The sequence below is a fragment of the Hypanus sabinus genome, chromosome 5 (genome assembly GCF_030144855.1).
Source record: "Hypanus sabinus isolate sHypSab1 chromosome 5, sHypSab1.hap1, whole genome shotgun sequence".
In the NCBI taxonomy this organism is placed as follows: domain Eukaryota; kingdom Metazoa; phylum Chordata; class Chondrichthyes; order Myliobatiformes; family Dasyatidae; genus Hypanus; species Hypanus sabinus.
This window is the reverse complement of record NC_082710.1, coordinates 172,928,654-172,938,911: the sequence shown is the minus strand read 5'-3', so window position 1 is coordinate 172,938,911 and position 10,258 is coordinate 172,928,654. Positions and strand designations below refer to the sequence as shown.

Genomic DNA, 10,258 nt, shown 5'->3' with positions numbered 1-10,258 from the left:
TACAACAGTACAGTCATCAAACTCAGGCATTCTGTGCACAAGGATCAGATGCACCTCACACTCAGTTGCCACTTTATTAGGTACACCCGTGCACTCGCTCATTGATACAGCTCTGTAATCAGACAATCATATGGGAGCAGCTCAATACAGAAAACATCCATATATGGTCAAGAGGTTCTCTTGTTGCCCAGACCGATCATCACAATTGGGAATAAATGTGACTTTGACCCTGGAAGGGTTGTTGAATCCAGTCGGGGTGGTTTGAGTATCTCAGAAACTGTTGATCTTCCGGGATTTTCACGCACAACGATCTCTACAGTTTACAGAGAAAGGTACGAAAACCAAAACAAAGCAGAACAATTAAAAGATTGAGTAAACTGTGTTTCTGTGTGCCTTGTTATGGAGAAGTCAGAGGAGAATGGCCTGACTGGTTCAAGCTGACATGAAGGTGTCAGTAATTTAAATAACCACCTGATACAACAGTACTGTGTAGGAGGGCATCTCTGAACGCACAATACGTCGAACCATGACGTGGATGGGCTGCAGCGGCAAACGAACACGAGCATATACTCAATGGCCACTGTGTTAGCTACTCGAAGTACCTAACAAAGCGGCCAAGGTATGTATGTAGTCTCTTTGAACAGCAGACCATCACGTGTTCAGGTGTTTGCCTGGTTGTTACACAGGACCCCATCCCTCAGTATCCAGTGTCCACATGACTCTCGCCGGTAGCCTTTCCCACAATTCACTTGCGGTAGCTGTGCTTGTGCGCAGGACCACCGGGCTTCAGGGCGTCCCTGGATAAATATTCCAGCCGGCAGTATTTACTTACAGACACCTCATTGCACCAGAAGTCGAAAATTTTCTGGATAGACTGAATTATTTCTTTCACCAAGTTGAAGATCTTCCAGCAGATCTTGATGTCTGATTCGGTGTGTGTCCATGGAACCAGTCAGCACGTGAATTCAGTTGCATAGCTCCTCAAAATGAAAAGAGGTGGGGTTGGCGTCTCATCTTCATCAGAGCCAGTCCAAGGGCAGTGTGTGCTTGCAGTGAGACTCCGACCACGCAGGAAGAATCGGGGGGAGAGGAGTACTCTCACTGCCAGCGGGTGACGTCTTGATGCTTATTGATGAGTTTTGGTGAAGAGACATTCTGCCACAGGGTTATGACAGCCCGCTCGAAGAACCTCGGTACAGGATTCCCTGTGTTTTTCTCCTGCAGTATCTGCAGGGATCTCTGTGCTGACCACTGCCTGATAGGCTGTGGTCACAATAACATGGTCAATTGACTTTAATGGCGGGGCTGAACCCACCAGTAAAATGCAAGACTCCAACTTAATTCCTCCTTTACATCTGAATTATCACCAGCGTACGCCCGGTTCTCAGGCCACTCTGCTAACACCTCACCAGAGCAGAAAATAAAATTTAACGGGTCCAAATGGAGCTGTGGGATGTTTGTGATTGTGTATGGTAAGGTCTTGTATATATATGCTCACACACACCCCAGCCATTATAAGCTTTGGAGAACTTTCACGGCAGGTAGCTCATTATTCTGTATGTCTGTGTGAATTGTAGCCTCAGTGAATCTCAGTTCTATGGCCGAGACTCAACTTTTCCGGACTCAAGATCAAATCAAAATGGGAGCAAGAGTAGCCACCAGGCCCCTCGAGTCTGTCGAGCCTTTCCATATGGTCCGGTCTGACAGATCCCAGGCTTGATCACTTCTGTTCCAGTTCCCCATAAGTTTTAAACTGCTGATGCTTCAAAATTTGATATTTTAGTTTTCCCTGGATTTTGTGCGGTGGGGTGGGAGCTCAGAATCCCAGGTTGTGTCACTCACTCATGTGAACAAAGGGTTGGGGCTGAATACTTTTGCAGGGCGCTGCAGCTGGAGTTCAGGAAGTATACCCTGCCTTGTTGAGTTGTGGTCGGTCACTGATGTCTCTGAAATGGTGATTAAGATGACACCTCATTTTAATATTGTCAACAGTTGGTGTAGCGGCAAAACAAAAATCCGAAATCAAACCAAACAATTGTCACCAGCCTGCGAACCCAGACAGATTTGTTCTACCTGCTTGACTCACCCTCGACTCCAATTAAATGTGTGTTCCAAAGAGTCTAATCTTTTATTCAATTTTTTATTAATAATTAGAAAACATACAATATCGAAGCAATATTAAGTGATATTAATCAGTCAGCAAAAACATGAACACTGCGTTTCCAAGCTATAACCTACAAAGAAATAAGCAACAGTATGATACTTATTCCATTTGCTTTTACCACCACTACATTTTATGATAAAAATAATTAACGTGCAGCTCAGAAAACACGGCTCCTACAGTTGGTTATGCTGAACTGTCACTGGCCGGCGTTATCAGTGCTTGCAACTCTTGATCATCCTGGCTAGAGTTCGGATCACCCTGGCTAGAGCTCTGTGCACCTTCGTTAGAGCTGTGTGCGCCGTGGTTAGGGTTCTGTTCACCCTGATCAGTTATGTAGTGGCTCAGATTTGAAATTAGCTCTTTGGCCTCCACATTTGCCGTCTTTGCCACCATATTCCCCAACTCTTTCTTTATCTTCTTCCATTTCTTCTTTTCCAACGATTGTAGATACTTGAACTTGTAATATCCCTCCTCAGTATAGTCACAATAAGTCCACCTCGGAAAGAATTTTAGTAATACCAGTAAGAACACAGATACACCGAGTATAATGCTGCCAATTATCTGCCAGGATATAAAAAAAAACAAGCAGCTTATAAATAGAATGAGAGTAAATATTGAGCTTGCCCAGCCGCTGAAATTGATCAGGTATTTTTTTAAGGAGGCCGTCCATTGCTCCAATACTCATCCCCTGTACTAACTCCATATCATATTATTCTGCTCTAATCTAAAGAAAGCCATCAATCACTGCTTTGTACGCACTTCAGAGTGAGCCAGGTACCAACTGGTGAAGAACTGCAAAGGGTCACTACCCTCAAACTAAAGAGCTTCTCCCTTTGTATTTACTTTGAATGCCCACAAGAAAATGAATGTCTGGGTATGAGAGGTTGGAGGTGTTATGAATAGTGTGGAGGGCTGTCAGAGGTTACAGCGGGAAACTCATAGCATGAAAAACTATTTAAGAAGTGGCAGATGGTGTTCAACCCAGATAAGTGTGAGGTGGTTCATTTTGGTCGGTCAAATATGATGGCAGAATATAGTATTAATGGTAAGACTCTTGGCAGTGTTGAGTTTCAGAGGGATCTTGGGTTCGAGTGCATAGGACACTCAAAGCTGTTGTGCAAGATGGCTCTGTGGTGAAGAAGGCATACGGTTCATTGGCCTTCTCAACAGTGGGATTGAGTTTCGGAGCCAAGAGGTAATGTTGCAGTAATATAGGACCCTGGTCAGACCCCACTTGGAGTACTGTGCTCAGTTCTGGTCGCCTCACTACAGGAAGGATGTGGAAACCGTAGAAAGGGTGCAGAGGAGATTGAGAAGGATGTTGCCTGGATTGGGGAGCATGCCTTATGAGAATAGGTTGAGTTAATTCAGCCTTTTCTTTTGGAGCGTCGGAGGATGAGAGGTTACCTGATAGAGGTGTATAAGCTGATGAGAGGCATTGATTGTGTGTATAGTCAGAGGCATTTTCCCAGGGCTGATATGGCTAACAAGAGAGGGCACAGATTTAAGGTGCTTGCAAGTAGGTACAGAGGAGATGTCAAGGGTAAGTTTTTTACGCAGTGAGTTGCGAGTGTATGGAATGGGTTGCCGGTGACGGTCGTGGAGGCGGATGCAACAGGGTCTTTTGAGAGACTCCTGCATAGGTACACGGAGCTCGGAAAAATACAGGGCGCTGGGTAAGCCTAGTAATTTCTAATGTAGGGACATGTGACATATATGTACTTGCATAATAAACTTACTTCGAACTTTTGAACTTTGACCTTTGCCGACTGCGATCCCCTCAGACACTAACCCCATTTCCCTGCATTTATTCCGTATTCCACTACTCATTTCGTCCGTAAGTATCTGTATTTAACTACTTCCGTCTCCAACGCCTCATCCAGCACCACTTTCCAGTTATTCACCAACATTTAGTGGAAAGCCTATCGTTCAAATCACCCTGTAAATTTCTCCTTCTCACTTTAAACCTGTGCCATCATTTCTATGTCAGTTCTGGGCGCTTTCTCGCATCTGAATTATGATGTACCGGGGCGGTAACGGCGCGGATAGATCCACTGGCCAGAGACCTGCACTGTTATAATCGCAGACTTTAAGCAATATCTGACGATACTCACCCGGGACCTGAAGCAATAGTAGCGCAGAGAAGACGAAGTCTCGAGGTTGCAAAACTGTTCGCATTTCTGATGGCCGTGCGTCCGATTGACTGAAGGGGCTTGGTAACAGGCGACATAGTCCCCATCCAGCAGTAAAATAACAACCCATATGATAGATGGGATCGATATTTGCATCAGTGTGTTCAATTCAAAACAACATTTTCTGCAGCTGTTGCAGCAACTTGGGAACCGTGAACCAGACTCGGGACATTCACTGCGCGTACAACACTGGGAACATCCACTGCACCTTCCACACTCGGGACATGGTCTGCACGTTCCACACTTAAACATTCGCCGCGAACGGGGTACCACCATCATACTGATGAGAAGGAGGACGACTGTGGGTACAATAAAAGCAAGATTCGAATGGATAGCATTCCATTCCGGATCACAGGGACATGGGCTGTTTTTCTCCACCAGATACTCCAGTCCATACAGAACTGCTGTTAATGCTGTATTGCCGATGACGCCCAAAGCGGCGGGAACGAGGTTCGAAAATAGTTCTTTTACGTCTGGCCACTGATCCATCGCAGTCACACAGTTCTCCGGCTCTCACACTCTTAGTAAAGCAACCGTCACAGCAATGGGCGCGGAGATGAGCAGGAGTTCTTATTTAATCCGCAGAAGGGGAGGTTACGGAACGGTTGTTGCAAAGTCCTCAGTAAGTTTCGGAACACGCCTTCCTTAATGCAGATTCCTGCCCTTGATAAAATATACATTATGCATTGTGAATAACTTTATTTACATTCAATATGTCGTTCGGCCTAAATATTGAAGGTGTAATTGGTTCTCTACATTTGTAGTGTCAGTGCCTCTGTCTTCGGGTCACTGTTACCACTCACGTTGTTGCTTCTGGCCAAGGAAGAAATTTCCAGTGTTTAGTCCCTCAAAGTCTAATGCGGAAGGAGGTTCAACGGTAGACCGATATGTGTCCCCCGGAACAGCCCGTAAATCAGGTAACTTGTTTGAACCCCTTGCATTCTCCTGCAGACCTTCCTTGCAAATCGACTCTCCCTACGAAAACTGGACATTGATCCACGCATATCGCAGTCGTCCCGAGGTCCGTGCTGTGTTGGTAGTGTGACTGTCAGCGGGATTCTTTTTGCTAAACATTCTTGCCTTACTCTGTTACCTGCATGGTTACTGAATTCACCTGTGCCTGGTTATTCTGAATATTTAAGCTGTGAATTGTGCTGTTCCTCACTCAGTCTATTAGCCAATTGATCGTGTGTCTGTCTTGTAATCCAGTGCGCTTTCCTTTCGAATGTGTTTTCTTTGCCTTGCCTTGCAATTTTTATATTGTGGACCGGTTTGATTTTCAAGCTTTTGATTCAGTCTGTTGTGTTTTTTGGAATTGCTTGCCGGCTGCTCTTTCACTCTTGTTTTTCTTATTTCCGGACTTCTGATTTAGATTATTGCCTGTGTTTTGGAACTGTGCTGGAAAGGCAAAATATCCCTGTAGTACTTGCCTGGGTATTCATTCCGGCCTCTCGTGTGATCTCTACATCTCCGTTCATTTCTCATTCATCCTCTTGGGGACAGTGGTAGAGTTCCGGACTGTCCGGACTGTTAATTTGACCGTTGTCAAGTGCATCAGGCCAGTCAGTGACTCTGACTTTCAGAACGGATTCTGGAGGGAAGGCCCCCTCCTATTGCCATCCAAGTGAGGTACTTGTGCTTGTTGCTGATTATTATCAATGAGCCAATCTGCCACATGCCTTTGACCATCCCACACGCCTTTGACCATCCCACACGGGCCATTCCCTTGCAGGGACTGCCGGGCATTCCGTGTTAAAACCGTAAGGCATAGGAGCAGAAGGAGACCATTCAGCCTATCGGGTCTGCTCTACCATTCCATCATGGCAAGTCCCGGATCCCTTTCATTCCCATAACCGTTGATGCCCCGACCAATCAGGAAACTAATAATTTTTGCCTTAAATATATCCACGGTTTTGGCAGAATATTCCTCTCTCTGGCTTCACTGTTCTCTGGCTAATAAAAACTCGCCTGTTCTGTTCTGAAGGGTCGGTCCTCAATTGCGAGGCTGTGTGCTATAGTTCTGGACACCCCCACCATCAGAAACATCCTTTCAGCATTCTCCTTTCAACAGTCGGTAGGTTTCAATAACATCCCCCGCATTCTTCTAAATTCCAGATCTAAACCTTTCCTCAGATGTTAACTCCTTTATTCCCAGAATCAGCCTCTTGAACCTCAGAGGTCAGAGATTGACTGGCCGCTGAAATTGCGTAGATCAGGAGTGAAATCTAAGTGGATCTGGTTCACGGAATAGTGGAGAGAAAATATGGGATTAATGTGGGGAAAGGAATACAATTAGAAAAAATATTGACTTCATTCGCCACATGCACTGTAGATCGAAAGGTTCAGTGAAATCCATCACTTGAGTCAATGACCAACACAGTCCCAGGATGTCCCGGGAGCATCCCGCAAGTGTCGCCAGGCTTCCGACACTGACATAGCATGCCCGCAACGTACTAACCCTAACCCGTACAGACAGTACTGTGCAGAGGTTAAGGAGCAGATAGATAGCTAAGGTGCCTAAGACTTCTGCACAGTACGATGCTGATTGTATGTGTTGTACTGTACTGCTGCCGCTAAACAAACACACAAATAAAGTTCATGAAATACCGTGCCTCTTTCAGCCCGGCTGTATGGTCAGCATATGTCTCATTTCTGTTTTACACTTTCTGTCAATTATTGCCCTCCTGAAAGAGCCGTTTACGTATGATCTTCCCTCTTCCAGGAATTTATTATTCTGGCGCTGCTCTTCTTTCTTCTGTCTCCCGTCTAATCTCTGACAATCTTTTCATGCCAATTTATTTGACTGAACATGTTCTCCAAATTCTGTTATCTTTCTGTTTATCCGCCACTATGTTCGATGCCCAGATGCTATTTGCTGCACAGTTGTTACTCGTTATTGACGTTTCGTAGCCATGGAGTTTTCTTCTATTTCTCAACCTCTTACAAGTTCAGATGCAGCCGCAACAATGTATCCGGCTTCAGAAGTAATTCTTGCTCAAACACTGGTCCACATAACTTTCTTCTTCCCCCTATCGGGATAGGACAACCCGAGTTATTCTGCAGATAGTGATACAACCTCTCCCTCAATGTCACAAAAACAAAGGAGCTGGCTGTCGTTGACAGGAGGAATGGAGATGGGCTAACCCCTATTGTCATCAATGGATCTGGGCTTGAGAGGGTGAACAGCTTTTACATTCCTCGGCATTGAAATCAATGAGGACCGCAGCTGGGTGGTAGAAAAGGCCCTCAAATCCGAAGAACTTTCAAGAGGGGCGCAATTGACAGCATCCTGACCAGCTGCTTCACTGCCTGGTATGGGAACTGTACCTCCCTCAATCACAGGATTCTGCAGAGAGTGGTGCGGACAGCCCAGTGCATCTGTAGATGTGAAATTCCCACTGCAGTATTCAGGACATTTACAAAGACAGTCCTGTAAAAAGGGCCCAAAGGTTTATTGGGGACCGGAGGTACCCCAACCACAATCTATTCCAGTTGCTACCATCCGGGAAATGGTACCGCAGCATGAAAACCAGGACCAACAGGATCCAGGACAGCTTCTTCCACTAGCCCACCAGACTGATAACTCACACTAATTTGAGTGTATTTCTTTGGTATATTGTCTGTTCAATTTGTTATAAATGATTATAAATTACTATGATTACACATTGCACATTTGGACTGAGATGTAACATAAAGATTTTTACTCCTCATGTATGTGAAGGATGTAGGAAATAAAGTCACTTCAATTCAATTCAGTCAGTGTTCAGACAGGAACCAATTTGGTTGAGCAATGGCTGTTTAATCTCAGAACAAAGCAGTCCAATATTCAAAGGAAAAAAGTTTCTTTAATCTAAGATGCACTGCAACTAACAAAACATAATTGCAATAAGTAGCACCATGCTTACAAGAGAACACAGAAGACTCATCTGGTGCAAAACTGAGCGAGATTGTGAATATGAAGGAGGGGGTGAAGAGCTTTGAATCAGACAAACTGAGTGAATCGTCAAGAACATAAGAAGAATTATCAATAAATTGGGAATAACTACGCAATTGACTTTTATTGAAAACACCATGTGTTATTTTTATAAAATTGGAGATATGACCATGTTCATGTTGAAAGGTACCTCGGTGTGTTTGCATTCAATATCAATGTGCACCACATGAGAAAAGAGAAGCGTCTTGCCCCAAAAATTCGATTGTTTACTCTCCCAGAGGTGACGCCCACTCACTGAGCTCCTCTCGTATTTTGTGTGTATTGCTCGAGGTTTCCAGTACCCGCTGAATCTCTCCTGTAAACAGTATGTTGGACTTTATTATCAACAAACAAGGGAAAATCTGCAGATTCTGGAAATCCAAGTAACACGCTCAAAATGCTGCGGGAACTCAACAGGCACAGCAGCATCTACGGAAAAGAGTACAGTCAACATTTCAGGCTGAGACTGTTCAACACGGCTGGTCCTGCTGAAGGGTCTCAGCCAGAAACGTTGACTACTCTTTTCTTTTGATGCTGCCTGGCCTGCTGAGTTCCTCCAGTATTCTCTGTTTTGCACTTTATTATGATAGGACTGAGGTGGGTAACAAGTCCGATTGCAACCATAAATATGGAATAGGAAGAAAGGCAAGTTTTCTTGCCTTAACCAAAAGGAATGTGCTTTCTGGAGAGTGAGTGTGGTGATGAGTTGTAGTTCTCTTAGCTCGGTGATTGATTTGACATATGAGGAGAGATTCGGATGCATAACGGGCTTCTAATTGATGCATTGAACATAGAACATAGAAATCTACAGCACATTCCAGGCCCTTTGGCCCACAATGTTGTGCCGACCATGTAACCTACTTTAGAAACTGACTAGAATTACCCAACCACATAGGCCTCTATTTTCCTAAGCTCCATGTATATTCTAAGAGATTCTTAAAAGACCTGAAGGTGTATCTTCCTCCACCACCATGGCTGGTAGTGTATTTCAAGCACCCACAGCACTCTGTGTGAAAAACTTAGCCCAACATCCCCTCTGTACCTACTTCCAAGTACATTAAAACTGCGCCCCCTCATGTTGGGCATTTCAGCCCTGGGAAAACACCTCTGGCTGTCCACATCATCAATGCCTTTCATCGTCGTATGCACCTCCATCAGGTCACCTCTCATCCTCTGTTGCTCCAAAAGGAAAAGGCCAAGTTTACTCAACTTATTCTTGTAATGCATGCTCTCCAATCCAGGCAACATCCTTGTTAATCTCCTCTGCACACTTTCTATACTATTCACATTCTTCCTGTAGTGAGACTGATTAATGAAATTGGTCCCACCCCATCAGAGGTATTCCCATGGACTAATTAGGGAGAGCCATAATGGCCTTGTTTGGGTCAGATTGTGTCTTACCATCTTGATCGAATTTTTTGACAAGGTGACAAGAGGCATTAATGAAGGTATGGGAGTGGATGTTGTTACATGAATTTCAGTAAGGCGTTTGACAAAGTCCCTCATGTGAGGCTAATCCAGAACATTGTGAAATATGGGGTCTGCAGTGAATTGGCTGTTTGGATTCAGAACTGGCTTGTGCACAGAGTGTTGTGTTTGAAGGGGCCTATTCAAGCTGGAGGGCTGTAATTAGTTGTGTTCCACAGGGATCTGTGCTGGAACCTCCACAGAGAAATGGCAGATATAATTTAACCCAGATAAAATGTGAGCTGCTGCACCTTGGTAGGGAAATTCAAGGGGACAGTAAGGCAAGATCCTTAAAAGTGTTGCTGAGCAGAGAGATCTTGGGATCCAAGTTGATAGCTCCTGTAAAGTGGCTACACAGGCCCACAGGTGGTTAAGAAGGCTAATGGAATGCTTGTTTTATTGGGCAAAGCATTGAGTTAAAAATTCGAGGTTATGTTGCAACTTTATAAAGCTCGATCTAGG

At 44.7% G+C, this 10,258-nt stretch overlaps 1 protein-coding gene across 2 annotated transcripts; it reads right to left on the bottom strand.

Annotated features, from left to right (window-relative positions):
- Nucleotides 1–2,142: 2,142 nt before the first annotated feature.
- On the bottom strand, nt 2,143–5,103 carry LOC132394590 (uncharacterized). 2 transcript variants are annotated; one of them, XM_059970914.1, is made up of 2 exons: nt 4,279–5,103; nt 2,143–2,725 (listed from the first exon to the last, which is right to left on the bottom strand). In XM_059970914.1, the coding sequence occupies exons 1-2, from the start codon at nt 4,843–4,845 to the stop codon at nt 2,348–2,350; spliced, it is 945 nt and encodes a 314-aa protein (XP_059826897.1). In that variant the 5' UTR covers nt 4,846–5,103; the 3' UTR covers nt 2,143–2,347. The 2 variants fall into 2 exon arrangements, with proteins under 2 accessions (XP_059826897.1, XP_059826898.1); XM_059970915.1 differs by having other exon boundaries at nt 2,143–2,660; nt 4,279–5,098.
- Between the last annotated feature and the right edge of the window lie 5,155 nt (nt 5,104–10,258).